Source organism: Ceratosolen solmsi, unplaced genomic scaffold, assembly GCF_000503995.2.
Source record: "Ceratosolen solmsi marchali unplaced genomic scaffold, CerSol_1.0 scaffold14, whole genome shotgun sequence".
Taxonomy (NCBI): Eukaryota; Metazoa; Arthropoda; class Insecta; order Hymenoptera; family Agaonidae; genus Ceratosolen; species Ceratosolen solmsi.
Window position 1 is genome coordinate 1836616 of NW_011948420.1, and position 19417 is coordinate 1856032.

At 23.5% G+C, this 19417-nt stretch overlaps 1 protein-coding gene across 1 annotated transcript in view; it reads right to left on the reverse strand.

Annotated features, from left to right (window-relative positions):
* The window catches only part of sv (paired box protein shaven), a 105461-nt gene that overhangs the window by 70355 nt on the left and 15689 nt on the right, over nt 1–19417 (reverse strand). Inside the window, exons 2-3 of the mRNA XM_011497961.1 lie at nt 18313–18580; nt 14489–14518 (exon numbers count right to left, since the gene is read on the reverse strand). Coding sequence (XP_011496263.1) covers nt 14489–14518; nt 18313–18520 — 238 coding nt within the window. The 5' untranslated portion in view covers nt 18521–18580. The remainder of the gene's footprint in view (nt 1–14488; nt 14519–18312; nt 18581–19417) is intronic.

Consider the following 19417-nt stretch of genomic DNA (forward strand, 5'->3'; position numbering starts at 1 on the left):
TTGCAAAATCGTTGGAGTGTGTTCGTTATTGCGTGCGTTACGGTTTCGTGGTTGCGCTTATAAGATCTCAGAAGCGTGCGCCGCGGCTCGCCGGTTCTTGGTGGCAAAGCGCACGCGCAAACTGACGAAGAAGCACACGACGAGGCTCTCGTGAAAAAAAGAAAGCGTCGAGATCCCCCTGGTAGCTCCCTTACGCGCACGCGCACCTCTTGTACTCATGGTGTGGCACAGCACTGACCTACGTTATAACGGCCTGCAACGCCTGCATCACGTTACACGCTTTAGAAACCATCGAGATAAACATGCACCTTATTACTTTTTTCCGCGTACTACCTCGCGTGCTTTTAATTAATGAATTGTACTTTGTGCTTATAAATAAATAGGAAGTAACAATCTAGCCTAACTACCTTTTTTGTTTATAGTGTGCTTTAATTGAACAAGACAAGCCGACTATTCTTGATATTTCGACCACGAGATAATTACTTATTCTTCATAAGCAAATTTTAAAACAATCTTTATAATAGGTCATATTTTCTATCGTAAAATTACTCAAAAGTACACATAACAGCATTGAAATAGTGTATCGAAGGTATTACGAACGTAGAGGCACAAGGAAGTAAAATATTCCAGATCGTCTTTGGCTCAGTTACGAAGAAATTATCCAAGGAATCGTTGGCGAGATATATAGGCTAAGAAAAAGAGGTGCAGCCCAGACAGTTGTGTTCGATCAGCACGCGAGAGAGATTACTTAGGTAAAGAGAAGAAATCAACCAGGTGCATGCCTCAGTCGAGCGAGCGGACGTTGCTCCCGGAGGAGGAACAGAGAAAGATAGAAAGAGAAAGAGCAAGTCGCCGAACTCACAGCTCTATTAGAGGCGCGAGGTCCGCTAAAGCAGTCGAGTTGGCCATCGCCAACGGTCTTGATAATTACATTTTCTTTACTTCTGCCGAACTTTTAATACAAAGCCCCTACCTACTGACAATGCTTTGAGCGACGCACCCTCGGCAGTGCGTACCACCTGTTACGCACTTAGTTGGCGACTAAAAGGGCCGTTACGTTTAACGTATATGAACTTCTTGTTGTTCAAACTATTTGATTTTCAGATATTCAGAAATAGTTTATGTAAATCTCTTCAAAAAGTCATAAAAATATATGATTCAATAAATTTACCAAAATATTTAGTAAAAGTCATTAATATAGTAATTATAATATAGTCTTGTAATATAGTCCTACTTTGTTATTTGCAATAAATAATCAGTTCCTGTTTGAACGAATATTGAACATAAATATTTCTTATAAATTCAGCATTTATACAATATTGCAAAAACAGAATGAAATAAAATGTTGTAAAATTGTGAATTGTAATATTGACGAATTTTTGTGGCTTTATTAAAAAATTGAACGGTATAAATGATGGTAGTAAATGGCGCGTGTCAGGAAGAAATGTCTCAGCAGCTGCTAAGTCGTTTTGCAAAAGACTTAGTTTCATTTTGTCTACATTTCCATCTTATAATCCCACCCGTAGGTTCTCTCTTTTTTTCTCCTTTTATCTCTCTTTATTGCTTTTTTTTACTTTGTCCTTTATATATTTTTTTGTTATCTATAGTTTTTAATTAGGTCAATCGAGCGTTGGGAGGCTCTGCTGACTTTCCTCGTCCCTTGAGGCAAGGGCGACTAGAATATGAACGGTCGTTCTTATATCAACTTTACTCTAACTCTTTATTAATATAATAATTATTTAAAATATACTGTTTCCTCTTTAAACTTCTAACATTATAATAAATATTTATTTCCAAATATTTGTAAATAAATATATGTGTATTCATATAAATAAAATATGTAAGTCATTTAAATAAATTAATATTAATAAATAATAATATTCGTAATTATAAATAGTAGTAAAATTTCTAATGTCGATAATTCAACATTTAAATTTGAAATATTATTATATGAAAGTAGTACGATTCTCTAAAGGATAAAATTTATTTTATTTGACTATATTATAATAAATTAGTTATACACATTCGTATTCAATTATTAATGACAATACATAATTTTATAAATAAGTAAAGAATAATTAATTTTAAGGATAAAAAAGAAACTTGTTAATAAAAAAACTTGTTGTTTAAAAAGTACGTGACTTCATTCATCCGAAATTAGTACTCGAAACCTTTAGACTTGCACTAGAATGCTCTCCCAAATACATTATGAATGCCTACGTGATTTTATTGTTGCATAGAATTCATATCATAATTATAAAATTTGACACTTCACATATGTCACAATATATAATTTATATTTAATTTTAAAATGTAATATAAAATTTGTAATATCTTTTCAAATAAGAATACTTAGTAATCATTTTTAAGAATTAATTAATTTTTAAAATAAAAATTTTGTGAATAATGTATACAAATTTAGCTCTTTAATTATGTTTGTCTGTAACTTTGAATATAAAATGTATATAATGTTTAAATTGATAAAAATAAAAATATTATACACAAGCAGACTAGGCAGAATATTAACAAAGTACAATATTATAGAAAAAGCATGTAAGTAGATATAAGGAGTTTATATGGATGATTTATCACTTTAAAAACAGTTTCGCAGAATAATATGAAGAAGTGAAATGGAAGGTCTAAAAAGGAAAGTGTTAAAAATAACTTATAAAATCGAATGACATAAGAACGACTCATTAGTGTTAAATGTGAATATAAATGTAATTCTGTGATCAGTGTGATCATTGATTGAGCGGAAAGATCAGTCAACGCTAGTTCTTTCTTGATGTTTCCAACGTTCTATGTACTAAGTGAATGGCTTGCACCGATTCTGTTTATAAATAGATAAAGTACGTTCCACTCTTTTAACTAATATATTATCTTATAATATATATAATATGAAAACTAAGGATAATGCAATGAACAAATAGAGTTAGCATTCAAAAGAAATCAATAATATAAAAGGTTTATATATTTTTAATTATTATTATTTACCTTTTTTAGTTTTTATTTTAATAATATATATTTTTATTTACATATTATATCGTTAATTCATAAACAATATTTATTTTCGTGTTAACCTGATTAAAATAATATTAATTTACAATAGAACAATATATACATTTTATTAAATTGTACTAATTATACTATTTAATTATACTAATTGATTTTTATAATTAATTTTTTTATCGACATTTATTTTTTGTTTAGTCAACGAATGTATGAAAACTTAATTCTGTTATAAATTAGAGATATGTTTTTAATCATATAATTAACAATTATATATTCACTAGTAATCAAATACATAAAAATGACATTATATTTGTATAAGGATTTATATTCTATGACCTCAGAGATCATTTAATAAAATTCATATAAATTTTAGTAACATTTCTGCACCAATATTGAAATTCTATTCTTTAATATAATTAAATATCAATCTTAATATAAATTGGTAAAAATCGCAATTAATTTTTTTCTAAATATTTCGATAGGTATAATAGTATAAAGTATATATTATAATGTATGAATATTAATTATAATGTACAAGATATAAATATATATTAAAATGACATATATAAAATTTTTTTGCATTATTTATCATATATGGATACAATTTTATAAAACTTAATAAATTTATATAATATTTTTTAATAAACCTTCTAATAAAAAGTATTTTTAATAAATCACGTACACTGTATTCTATAATAGTATGAGTCAATTTAGGTTAAAATTGGAGCATAAAAACATTGAATTTTTGTGTTTACTATAATAGATGAAAAATTATAATTATTATAATTAAGTTTAAAAGAAAAAGTAAAAAAATACAGGAACCTTAAATTTTAATAAATATTGTTTTAAATAAATATATTAATGAAAATTATTATCATTTTTAATATTTTAATATTATATTATATATTATTATAGATATATATATATATATTATATATATATTTTAGGTTTATATATATTATAATATGTAACATTAACATAATAATTATTAATAATAAATATATAAATTAAATATATACTAAATAATTTATAGCAGAATTTTAAAAAGTTCGTTGCATTAAATCTTTAAGTTGAAAATTTTTTCTCATTAGACTCTTGCATTTTGATTTTTTATCTATACAATAAATGTATCATGTAACTAAAAGATAATGATTTCTACATAATATATTGTGATATAATACATAATCTTATAATATACTTTTTCTATAGTATCTGAGAATCCTCCATTTTTATTCATATTAGATTCAAATAAAAGCAGCAACTTAAGGTGGTACAATGTACTTGCGGTGAACAATACGAAACTTTTGTAGTAACTGTATTTAAAAAATTGTGTTAGTTATGTTATGGACCGATAAAAAATGTTTCCTTTTTGTTTGTAAAGCAATGAAAGTATTATAAACTAGAAAAGTAAAATAAAATAAACATAATAGAGGTAGTTTATGTCTTTGCGTTAGTTCCCACGAACCAAAGGACTCTAGACTATAATTGACGATTAATAATTATCCCATGAACTGTGTTAATACTATGGCTACAGACAGAGCAAGTTATACTAAATCAATATAAATGACGTAGTTGAAGAGAAAAAGAAAGAGGAAGAGAGAGAGAGAGAGAGAGAGAGCTCGAAAGTGGAAAGAGTAAAACAATGAAGAGCGGAATGAAAAAGCATGATGATACCTAGCGGGTCATATTATTTTATAGCATAGATTTAAGCAGTTTACGTTTTTGTTTTCCTTGCGTACTGCTTCAGCGTACGTTTGCGACTATATCAAGTATTTTATCACATAGTTTATAATGAAAAAGCGTGAGATCCTTGCAGTTTGCACTTTTTTTCTATAACATTGCGAAGACCCGCATCATATTATGCATGATTGCTTTTAAACCGTATCGTTACATTTATAGATTGGAACTACTTGATGGGATGATAACTTTTTAATAATTCAAGATCGATCATGGAAAATCTGAGATCCGTGAAGATGACTAATCTTATAATGGATATTTATTTATTTTACGTTTTAATGGATTTAATACTTTGTGGAAATAGTTAAGTTGTTTATTTACATGGTTACGATAACTATTAGAAATCATAGATTATACTTCTAAATAAATAAAAAGATAATTATAGTTAGAACCAGCTAAATATCGTAGTATTATAACTTTTCATACTATGATGATTATTGTTATTATTATTCTTATTATTACTAGTATTATAGTTATTTTATTATTGTTACGTTGTTGGTATTAAATTTTTTATACTTATTTTGCCTGCATATAATTATATTTAAGTTAAAATAATAAATTTTAATAATAATATGTTGATTTTCTGTAATTATTTTTAGGTTTTTTTACAGAATATTATTTTTTCTATTATTATTTGTACCTTAGAGTTAAAGGCTCTTGCCAAGTGGATGAGTTTTACGAGCAACCGTGAGACGAGTAAGAATGGTTCTCTGGGCATACAAGTGGTGTAGTTCTGTACAGAAATGGACTTGGAAGTCTTCGTCTGTTTTCTGTAACAGTTACAACCAATCAGATAGAAAATCCCTTCGGAGGGCTAATCGCTCTGCTCACTTACAAGTAATTTGCCTATTTACTTTGCTATTTGCAATAAATAAAATGCAGCTAATGAAATATTATTTTAAATAAAGCTCTCTACTTCATACTATACAAGAGAAATTAATCTCAAATACATTATGTAACAATTCAATATCATACATGTCTATTGTGTATTCATAACAAGATAATAATAAATTAACAATACTTCAAGAAGTATATTAATAAAACGTATGTTATACCTTTTTTACTATTATTGATGTACACATGCTACTTCTTGTGCTACCGATATTATGTATGACTAAGAAAGTTATAATCAGCAAAAATTATTTTGATGATACACTATAAATGTAAGGATTATTTTCCATATACTTTACTAACCTGAATAATTATATTAATGTTTATAGTTTAAAATTTTAGAAAAAAAGATATGTAAAATACTAACTCTATAACATAATCACTTTTCGAACTATTTTGTGAAAAACGGTGAAACAAAAATTAGATAAATAAGATATATTATATTTCGATCAATTATATAAGTTAAATTTAGTTACACAAATTACAAAATAATGACTTGAAAATAAATCTAATTTTGGGAATTTATTTTGTAAAATCAATAAAAATTATCCATTTATTTATAAATTTATTATACATATATTTGCGATTATATAATATTGTTTCTATAAATTTTAACTGAAAACAGTGGTACTTAATGTAAGAGATGCTTTTAGACTATTTTGTATTTCTTATTGATAAATGAACGTACAACAAAAAATTAAGACAGGTTAATTACATATATAATGAAATATAGAAGAATATGCCATCGTTTTAATGGAACATTCTGAAGACAAAAGGGTGTTGATATATATGAAAGGATGTTATAATACTATAAAATATTTTAAATATTACAGTATTCAAAATAAAATAATAAAGGAAAAAATATTTTAAATACTCAAATACGATATGTAGTGATGTTGACAAAGTACTTTTGACAAAATTGCATTTCAATTTATTATCTTCATACAAAAAATATTATGATACATATATGTATGTTGAAAAAAAATGAATTTTAGCTATTTGATTAGCTAATGAATTTTAATTATTTTATAAAAAATGAATCTACCATATATTGAATATATAGGATATTATTTATTTCAGACATCTTTATACTAAAAATTTTTTGCTTGTGAGACATTTTTTTTAAATTTAAAGTCATGAAATAATCATAGTGAGAAGTATAAAAGGAATTCACGGATTTAAAATAGTCTATTTTAGTATTTTATATTATTCATATTAATGTTAAAGTATATTGAAATTAATAATAAAAACATACTTTTCAATTCCATACAGAATTATTGTAGTAGTCTATTAAAAAATGAAAAACCTTACTTTATATTAAAATTGTGATAAATATTGGCCATTTTTTATTTCCAAAAAAAAAATTATTTCCATTTTTTAATACAATTAAAAGATATACAGTGATAATAAATTATAAATTTTTTATAAAAGATAGCGATGAAATATAATAATAGAACTTAAATATTTAGTTAAAATATATTTAATTTTATTTAAATAAATTTAAATACAAAAAACAATTTTGTAATGTTTAAACAGCATATTTAAGTTCTGTTATTATATTTTATCGCTCTCTTTTATAAAAAATTTATAATTTATTGTCACTGTATATCTTTTAATTGCATTAAAAAATGGAAATAATATTTTTATTATATAGAATAATACACTTTTTATAAATGAATTTCGTTATTGATGATATCACTTATTGTTTCTAGGTATATAAAGTTTTATATGTTCTATATGTATATATACACTTGTACAAAAAGTCGTATAGTAATAATAGAAAATAAATGAAGATAAAATTTCATAGATAACTGAGTGTAAGAAGATAGGAGAAACAAAAGACACTATCACTTCTTCAGAAATATCGTAAACGGTAACTGGAATATTGGATATAAAAAAGGAAATAAAACAATGATCATCACATAATTAATTTTATGAACCGAGGAGCCATGACAATAACAGGCAATGATAAAAATGGAAGTAGTTCGTTAATTGGCGATGCAGGATTTTCGTGTTTACTTGACACTTATATTTTTCTCATCTCGTACATACTTCTTACTTAAGTATAAATATGTCGAATAATCCGTGTTGTAATTGAATAATAGATATAAATGATTATATAAATAGATATAGAATAGATATAAATATGATTTTTCAAATCTTATTTTTTTCTGTATTATTTTATAATATAAAAATTACAAAATAATATTGATACCAACAATTTATGATACAAATATCATGATTGAAGATTAAAAATAATAAAATGTTATTAAATCATAATTAAATGTATACAAGAAAGGTAATGAATATAAGGTAACGAATATTCTATTAGATTTATTTGTTACATGCTGAATAGCTTACAGGGCAAGTCAAATAAGTTAACTAATTAGTAGATAGATATTATACAGAATTCTTATGAATTTGTTTTAACCTGTCTCAATTAGGTTTTGGTAAAAGTATCGTGAATCTGAAATACATTTTGAGATCCTTGGGCTCTTCCCGATAAGAATAAGGCTTAATATATAATAATGACGTACGCACAACAGCATTGTTGGGGGCTGTTGTCGGCTTCGACGAAGCCGAGAATGTAAAGTGTTCGCGTGGGCTCAACGAGCCATAGTACGAATGCATGCGCCTGCTTCCTTTCCTCTCGTTTGCTCGCGCAAGTCTTTTACGCGTCGATTGTTCACCGCTCTCGCGTGCGTGCTTCCTATCCTTATTTCAGAGTGTCTATACAGTGTGACGGAATACGATTAGCTGAGTAGTAGAGCGGCCGAGCAGCGGAATCCTCAGTGATAGGATGACTGCGGCACACGCGCTTTTACTGGCCGCTTGACGATATCATTATTTCAAGCAGCGCTCGTAACGATCGTCGATTTCGCGCGTTCTGTGTACGCGAGCAACACCGCTCATTGGTACATCACATTGGCCGTCTCCAATTTCAGGATTTGCTTGCTTTAAATAATTACCAATGTGAAAGTTGCTTAGCTACCTTCTTTCTATTACCCTTGCAAATATTAAAAAATTTTTCTCAATTTTTTTTAACATATTAAACTCGAAACTCTCAATCTCAGAGTGGTGTATATCAGAATAAAAATATGTCTTTTCATATGTAAATATCAAGTTTTCAACAGATAGTATTAAATAGAATGATATTAGACTACTAATATATTATCTTAATTAAAATTACTTATTCATCTATCTCTGTATGTAGATAAATAAAGATATTGCTTCTAAAATTAATGATAATGATAGATAAATATATTCAAAATATATCTGTATAAAAAATATACATATTTACTATTTTATTATAACTTATATATATATAATATATAATAAGAGTAATTTTTCAAATTTAATAGGTTTCATTAATTTTGTTGTACAAATTAATTTAAAAATAACATGATAATAGTTATTTTATGTCAATCACTTATCTTATTTTATACTTGAACAATGTAACTATTCATGTATCTATATTGTAATTTATTTTAAATTAAATTTGTTGTATCTTCTTAAATTTTCGTAAACGTAAGTAGTTTTAATATATTTACAGTTTATAATTTTTCTAACTTTCTGTTTTATATTATTGTTATAAAAATCTTTTCACTTTTAAAAAACAAATAATCGATATTAAGCCTCACATTTTTCTATTTTATAAAAGCTATTGAATAAGTGTACATTATAATGGACAGTTTATAAATATACTTTTAATTTGATATTTCCAAACATTGAATTTGGCATCATTGATTAATTTATTAAATTTCTTCCTTATATGGATATTTTATTTTTTTAAAGAATTATTTAATTCTAAAATAACTATAATATTCTATCTAATCTCAGAAGAAATATATTGAAAGAGATAGACTTTTTTTTATAAAATGTACCTATTATTTCTTCTCTACAATAGAAGATAATAGGATATGCTTTCTAAGTGTATATTGTATGCAAGTTTGCTTATTTTTTCAAATTAAAATAAAGAAGAATAGTTCCAAATCGTATGACGTGCTCTAATTACCGAATTTATTTTACTCACTGTCTTGGATTTTATGATTTTTTAAAATACTTTTTTATGAGTATTTGTTGAAGAACTCCAAACATTTATTTAACTTATAGCCATACTATATTTATTAAGTTTTTATTTTACTTTATTTAAATTGATTGTATTAAATTTCATTAAAAATAATTAACGATCATCTATATATTTGATTTGAACTTTTACAATTTAAGTACGAGTAAGCATTTGTGACATTGGTACCATCCATGAAGGTAGGAAAGAAACAGGGAAAATAAATTGTATATTAAAAAAGCATACATATTAAAAAATTATATCTGATTTGGAAATGATTATAATAAGTATGTGTATTATAAATATAAAGTTGTTAATTTAATACTCCATTAATATGTTTTAGTATATCATTTACTTTTATATTGAATTAACGATTATGAATTACAATTATCTGCAGCTAAAGTGTTTCTGTAAATTCACAAAGTGGTCAAATTCTATAATATAATTTTTCACTACAAATGTATGTTTTTGAAAATCTATATTCGTTCACAAAATCTTTTTTTTATAAACCGTATTCTTGCCTACTCCTTCATAATTATTAGAAAATTGAAAAATGCATGAATATTAAAACTCAATGTATATTACTATATGTATATATTAGTACCATTTAGTAGTAGTAAAGTTCTGTTAATAGAATTATAATATAAATATTATATAATTTATTTATCAATTATTTATTTATTTTATAATTATATCAACAAAAATTTAAATAATTTTATACCATTAATTTCATATCGACGTTCTTTTTTTATTTATGTTTCTTTTTGTAATTTGTTAAGGTAAGCTATTAACTGACCTATTATTCGGATATTTAATAAATCTCTTTAGAATAATTATTAAATTTCATGTTATTTAGTATTGTCTGCAAGACTTAGGTAATTCTAATGCTAATAAAATTATTTATGGCTAATTAGAATGTATTAGATAACGATTATTTTAAAAACATAAACAGAAACTGTATTCATAAAAACTGATATTTTCAATAAAGTAAATACTGTTAAATTAATCGAAGAATATTAATCAATAGGGAAGTTAACTTTATCATTATACTAAAAAAATTCTATTGAGTCCGTTACATTCTATGTATGTGCAGAAAGTAAGTATGCAAAAAACACCAAAATATCATATCGATAGAGAATATGCTTTGTTTCAAAAGATTTTAATAATATAAATTAGAAAAAAATCTTATATAGAAAATTATTAAATTAATTTGATTATTTTATAAAAATAAATTATTACCATTTTTTTTCTATTTTGGCACATAAATATTAAATAATAGTAACATGAAAATTCACTTATTTATTAAAGAAGTTGATAAAAAGTAATTATATCGAGTATGCAACGAATGCATTATTTATTTTTGATCAGTAGTTATTTTATAATAAGATAACAGTGCTGTTGGCGTATAAATAATTGAGTCATATCAAGGCATTTAAAGTTATAACAGTTGATTTTCATGCATTTGCAAAGTCTCCGGTTCTCTAATCTAACATCATCACGCTTAAATTGATTTTGCTTATTATTTTGGATTAGTATTTGTTGATTATAATCGAAAAGATTTATATATTTATGTAGGTGAGAATTTCATTTGTATATGCGTGTTAAAAATATTATTACATATTATTATTATATTATTAATAACATAGTATAATAACTAATTAATAATACGTATTACCTTTAGCATAGATTACGGTAATTTGAAGTAAGAAAAAGGCAGTGAAAAAGGTCATAAGGGTTTATATGAATGATTTTTACTTATTTTTTATAAATTGATAAAAACATAAGTTCATTATTTCTTAATATCTATTAATAATAATGTGATATTTTAAATCTATTTAAAATAACTTTGTGAATTTTTCGAAAGTATCTGTAAATTTATAAGTAACAAATATGTTGCTATTTTTCATGAATTTATGTCTTTGGTAATAATTTTTATATGCTATTATTAGTCGCTAAAATAATTATGGATTTTCTGGTATATTAAAGTATCTTGGAGGTGTTTATATTTCGTTTATATGATTAAAAGCAAAAAATACTAACTATGCTTATATATAATAACTATGCTTTAATTTTTTTGTAATCAATAATCATTGTGTTTTTTTCTATGTATTTAACTGCAATTTTTTTATTTAAAATTGTGACTTTAAGTATACGTTATTTTAGATGTTTATAAAATTAATACATAACATATAAAAAATTAGTATTTTATTTATTTAATAAATTCATTTGAAATATATTTTAAACGATAACTATTGCTATTTTTATTAATCAGCTAAATATTTAGCTACATTAAATACCAATTATATATTTTAATTACATATAAAAAATATAAATTATTATTTTATGTGATAATTATATATTATGTTATTATATATTATATAATTATATATATGTATACGAGGTTTTTTCTGTAATTATGTTTAAATCATGCGGAATCTTATGATATTTATAAGCGATGAATTTCGATAAAAATTTAGATTTAAAAGAAATATGTTTAAAGTCTTAATAACAAGTATTTTAATTTTTAAAAGTAAAAATGGATATAATCATTTTTCTACTCTTAATTTGTCACACGACAATGAAATAGATATCTTTCTGTAGAAATATTTTCAATCGCTTTATCTTTTCAAGAAAAGACAAATAGGGATCATGACTCTTTTATTCAATTTGTTTAACTTTTAATTCATTTATCTGTATACAGTAATTTAAAAGTTGAATACCTATTGTAATTACAAAAGAAGAAATTAAATGTAACTAAAATTATTGGTTGTGGTTTGCCACTTAATGGATTTGTTGGTTTTATATACTAATTAAATATTTCTTATTATTTTTCACCAAAATACAAATTTTATCCTTAATTATTTTATTAGTAGATTTCAATATTCATTTTTTACTTTATTATATATAATATTAATATTAGTTAAATTCTCTACTGCTGACAAATTAATTTTAATATCGTTTGAAACAAGGTTATAAAATGATTGTTTGGTTATGAATAACATTATTAATACTTAATAATAAATTAAAATTTATAATTACCATTTGAAAGTTCGGTAACATATTAAAGAAATTTAGTAATTAACTATTTATCAATAAATTGTATTTATTTACATAATTTTACATTTTTTGACCGGTAGGCTGAAAGTTTCTAAATGCATTGTTATTTCAAATAATCTAATAATTATTGGATCAATTTATGATTTTTGTAATTTTTTTAGATTGCTAAATTGATTTATTTTAAAATCTTTTATTTTAGATGATGATATGTAACTGAATCACTTTTTGAGAAAACATGTAATAAATTTGAATTTAAAAATTGTATATAATTAAAAATAAAATATAATATAGAATTTATAGCAAATAATGTTAATAATATTTATAATACTGTAATTATAATAAATGTGATGATATTTAATATATTTAATTATAATACCACTATTCATATAATATATTGTTTACAAATTCCTCAAAAAATTATTCTTATTTTAATTAATAACTCAATCTTCATGAAAAATTTCTAGATGTCTATGATGCTTGGTAATTTTATTAAGACCATTGGTTGATAGAAACCAGATAGCATTTATTTTTCAAGTAATAGTTATGAATAATTTTTTAAAGATATTCTTGTTGATAATATCGTTTTTTATTGAAAAAACTATAAATTCATTCAATTTAATTTCAAAAACAAAACAATCAAAGGTACAGAGATTTTTCACATCTTCTACTTAATCAATTATTTTACAAGTTTCCACATTATGAAAATTATATAATACAACAGTGAAAAGTGAATAAATTTTAAACTCAAGCAGATAGTTTTAAAATAATTTCCTTAATGATCTTTTTGCCATAGTATAATAATAATCTTTATTTTATCGTCAAATCAGGAAAATTAGTCAAAAATTTTATGGCGATTACTAATTATTAATATTAACTATATATTAAATGTTTTTATATTATTATTAAAAAAAATATCATTGTTTTTGATAAATCGAACTAATATTACTTAATATTAGTTAAGGCATTTCATATTACAATTTTTTAATTGAGTTTTAGTTATTTAACAATTATATAAAATCTATCTTTAATATTATATAATATAATACAAAATACCACGAAATAAATAATATAGCACTATACAAATATTTATACAAATTGTTTGAATAAAGACGGAATCAATTTGTTAAAAATCTAAATTTCAAAGGAAATAATTATTTTATTTTATTTAAAATAACAATTTCGATTCTAGTAGTATATATATCTAGTAAAATATATTAATAACATTATATTTTTAAAGTATAAATTATCAGTAGTTAATTAGTAATTAAATCAATAAACAGATATTGATTAATTAATTAATTTATTAAAAAATGCATAGTTAATTTCTTTGACATTTATTTTAGATATTTACTTTTTTAAATCGAAATAACTGCTAATTATATACAATAATGATACTAATAGAATTAAAAATACAATCGTTTATTTTTGTATTTCTAAAATTTGATGTAATATATTATTATATATTACATTGTATTATATATTATATAAATGATATTATCTCATTATTTTATATACACAACAATTTGTATTAATTATTCTAAGATAATTCATTATTTTTATACTATATTTTGGGATGATTATTTTATCAATAATTTTTTTAAGTAAATATGAAATAATATTAATTAAGTAAATCCATGTAATTGTATAAAAATGGTAAATGATAAATTTTTTAAAAATCGGTCTACAATAAATTTTAAATATATACTTGGAATAGTGTTTACTTACCATCTTGATTTATTCCGTGACTTCCGTCATCTGTAAACGAAATAGAAAGAATTTATTATATTTAAATACCAACATAATATTATATTATTTATAATGCAATTTATATATATGTCTAAGAATATGTTAAGATAAAAGTTTGATTTCTTATTTTATACTTTATTAATCTATTATTGTATTTATTATTGTATTTATTTTCTGCCTACAATGGATTTTTTATTAAATAATTTTTTATTTTTACTTCATACAGATAATAGAAATTTGTTTAAAAATTATTATTTTTTTTTATTACTTTTTTTCATTATTATTTTATGACAAGACTTTTATCAAATTTAACATATTTTTCTAAATGGTAGTGTTTGTAAAAAGAATACAGAATAAAGATTATTCAACTTTTCTTAATATACTTATCATTTTAATATTATTTTTAAATTACAGGTTACTTATAATTAACCTTTATATTTTATATACTTGATATTCAACAAAACAGGTGGTTTAACTGATATTAATATTCTAATAGTGATCGTACTTTTTTTACTTAAAAATAAATAATTGTAATATTTATGGAAGAACCAAATCAAATTTTATATTTTTGTTTTCATTATTATTTATTTCATTATTTACAGTTATAGAAATAAAAATAGAGAGAGCGGGATAGAAAAAGTTTTTTTATATCACTATATAATAATATATAAATTTGATATCAAATTATTTTGTTGCAATATAAATTATAAAAGTAATTACTCTGTGTAAAATATCACAATTATTAATTTTAGTCATTACCATATTTAATTTATACCATTAATAATATTATTAATCTATAAATCCTAAATATAAATTCTGTACTCGGTTATCAAAAAAAAAAAAAATATATATATATATATATATATTTCAAGACATATCTGATATTTTAATGTATAGTTTACATACTTATACAATCAATAAAACTATAATATAACGAATAAGTCAGTTGGTACCTGAACAAAAATAAGAAACATTGAAAGTTTATAATGAATGAAACAAAAAATTTAAATTTATAAAAAAATTATCTAGAATAAATACAAATTTATATTTTTAAATATAATTAAATAAAAAAATGTATAAATGTATCGTAATGATACAAAACTAAATATTATAGTTTCTCTGTAGTAGTATTTCTTTAATTTCTTAAAATAGAACATTCAAGTTACAGTAATTTAAATTTATTATAAATTTATATTAATGGTTTTATTAATTTTTATTATCATAAATTATAATTTTAAATAAATAATTGTTAAATATCATAGTTAAATTTATACAATATATATGTTTCAATATGTACAGAAAAATTAATATTGACACACTTGTTAATTGTTTCGTGACTACTCATAAAGAACGAGGAAGTGCATATCAGATCATAAGGAAGAATGAAATCCTATGCATAGTCAAATGACGTTGTACACAGTAAAATTATATAGCATTAGAAATCAAAGTTTATTAGCTCCGTAATGTATATGCAAGTGTATTTTAGTATATACGCATATTTTATGTATTATATCATTTAGATTTTAATTAATATATGGAATTCGTGTAGTCGATATATAAAAGCCACAAAGATTTATTGTAAATTTTAGTTTTCCTTGTAGTTATGCGAAGGTAATTCAAGGGCACGTCTCTTTTAATAAGCTCATCTTCTTCAATTTTACTCGTCTTTCTGATTTAGCAGTACTGATTTATATCTATTAATTTTTATCGACTATATATATGTAATTTATATGTATTATATCTAGATTTATAATATCAACAAAAAATTCTTAATGTATCTGAGAATTTATAGTGCTTATTTTACTTTTATATCGATTTACTGTTATCTCTGTAGATGTGTTGTTTATAGCACAACTGAGTAGTCAACTCTCACTCAACTTGTAAAAGTTAGTTCGAGAAGGCCGTCAAGTATGTTATAATTTATTTAAATATCTGATTTAAAATCAAATTTTAATCGAACTAATTTTTAATAACCTAGAAATATGATAAAATGTCTATTTTCTATTATTTTGATGCATATATTAGTTATTAGAATTATATAAAATATTATCGTATTTATATTGTATTCTTGCAAATATAAATTGATATTAAAAAAGTTTTACTTATTTAAACTTTTTTTAAAAGAAAAACACATCTCAAATTTAATTTGATATTTAATTATATGTATTATTAATGAACTAGACTATCTAACTTTCCTATTTGTTTGAAAGTATGCACGGTTTATAGAGAAAGCTAGAACTGTATTAAAGATATTAGTTGGAATCTAAAAGTTTGTATTCGTAAAATACATTGCACTTCAATTTCATATAAATGCATATATTTTTCATAAACCTGTTGATATTTACATATAACTTATAAAAATGTAATGAATTCAATTATTTTATAGATCTTCAGTATTCTATTGCAAAACTAAATATGACAATGGTACGTTACTTTTGTATATCTTCATTTTTTAAAAATATATATCCTTATAGATATAGTATATCCATCTGTATAGTGTAATTTTGTAACGCAGAATGATGTTTTAATGTTTATACATATAATAGATGACAAAATTTCAGTTTTTGAAGAATACATAGCAAAAAATATACACGCCAATTAGAATTAGCAAACAGACTGTGAATATCTACATATATTTACTTATATATATCTATGTATATATAGGTGTTTTGTATTATATAAATAGATATATTCTATACATATTCATATTTATCGATTGATTGCTAATTCCAATTAAATTAAATATATTCATGCTTTATAAATAATTTGTTAATCGAAGTGATATTAACTCACAATTATAACTTGAAATCTGTTTTTTAACATATACGGATGAAATAAATTATATAAAAAATGAAGTCTCCTTATCTATTAAAGATATCATTTTTAATTATGGATATTATATTGATTTTATTCGTTGTTGACGAATAAAATTAAAGACATGAAATACCAATAATTGCATTCAACTATTACATATTTCTTTTAATAAAATTGTAGTTTAATATGTATAAAAATAGTTAAAAATATATATCTATATAAACAACTTTTAATTTACTTATGAAATAAAAGGAACTATTGTTATAAAATCTTTTCTTCATTAAATAATTTTTGATTTATTTATATTTTTTGATGACTTCAATTAATTTTCCGTTATTTTGAATACTAAAAAAACAAGCGATAGAGAACGAAATAAAAAATTTTAATAATATTACACAAATCTACAAAAATAAGTACATTATAATATTTTTAAAAAACTGTATTAATTTATTTGACTTTTATTTCCATGTAAACATACATCTTGTTAAATTTACATAAAAATTTAACTTAAACAAAAATTTGTTAATATCAGAATAGAAATAATTTAAATATTTATTGATATGATTTTTTTCTAATATATTGTAAAGTTTCTTTTGTATATGAAATCAATTATGTATTTACTGAACGTTAATATTTAATATTAAATTTTTTTATATTAAATATTCAATTCAGTAATTTATGAAGCAGTATTATTTCATGTAAAATAACTTTATTATATTTCTAATAATTAATATTATTTTTAGTAGTTAGTATTATAAACTTATAAGGATACTTTAATATATACATGATCGAATTTTAAATTTAATAAATCAAATTTTATATTTTAAGGGTTATATTAAGTTATATATTATTATTTTATTAATCCTACTATTAATAAGTATTTATTAATACGTACAGTCAGAAAATTTTAAACAAATTTAGAAGGGATGAAAGAAAATATTTCGTTCAAAGGCAAATAAATGAAATTTCGCTTTAATGAAGAAACGTACGGTTTTTCTTGGATTCCTCGTGCATACCTCCAGGTGTTGTAGCGTTATGATTGTGATGATGAAGATGAACGAGACCATCCTGCCCATGTGGGTGCAAGGGTGTTAGTGCGACAGAATCACTAGAGCTAACGGAAACGCCAATACCCATGTGAAGGCCGCCGACGCTGCCATGCTGCCCTGAGTGTGCCGGAAGCTCCATGCTGATCATAGCCCTGCAGTCAGTTGTCTTTTGCGTACTTACACCTGCAGTATTTTATACCTTCGGCACCTGCAACTGTCAGAAGGAAAAAATGTTCAGTTCATTTGATCTTCGGACAACTAGGCTTGGTGACGCACAAAAAACCGAAGAGAAAGAATAGGTCGGAAAAGAGAGTCGCCCACGCTAAGGTGGTCCGCGAGCGATTCGCTGTGCTGCACTTTTTTCGACGGCTCGCTCGCCGCTCCGAAGTACTTCATTTCTTCATTCTCTTCCGCCGAATAGGATTCCAGTGGTGCAGCTTTTTTGCTTATTATCAGCATGAGCCAAAGAATTTGTTAGCAAAATCTTGTAGCATTATTTTTTACTTGAATTATATGCTTCCTAAAATATCTAAATGTAATCGCAAGGTCTTTTTGAGAATATAGTTATATATTGTTAGTGCACATCTATCCGCAACTACAATATCGTATAATCTAGTACTCAATTTTAACATAATCAGTGTGTTAAAAATATTCGACAATTAAGAATAGGAAACGCTTACATTTGTACTAATGTAGGTCGATGTAACCGTTGAAAAGGGTTTATTATATAAAAGATAACAAAATGATGAACATGGTACTGTATTAGTGATGTGTATTATACAAGCGAAAGAAAATATGTAAGAGAGTTCATATATGTGTGTGTGTGTGTATGTTCGCGCGCGCGCGTGTGTATGTGTGTGTGCGTGCACGCGCGAAAGAGAGAGAGAGCCAACTATTACAAAGGAATTATATGTATCCTGGGAATGAGCGAGATATTTTTATGCGTTATTGTTTAAAACTATGAAAACAGTGTTTGTGAGAGTTGAACGCTGAGTAATTTAGTAACTATTCCCTTAAGTCTGTCAGACCTTCTGCTACTGCTTAC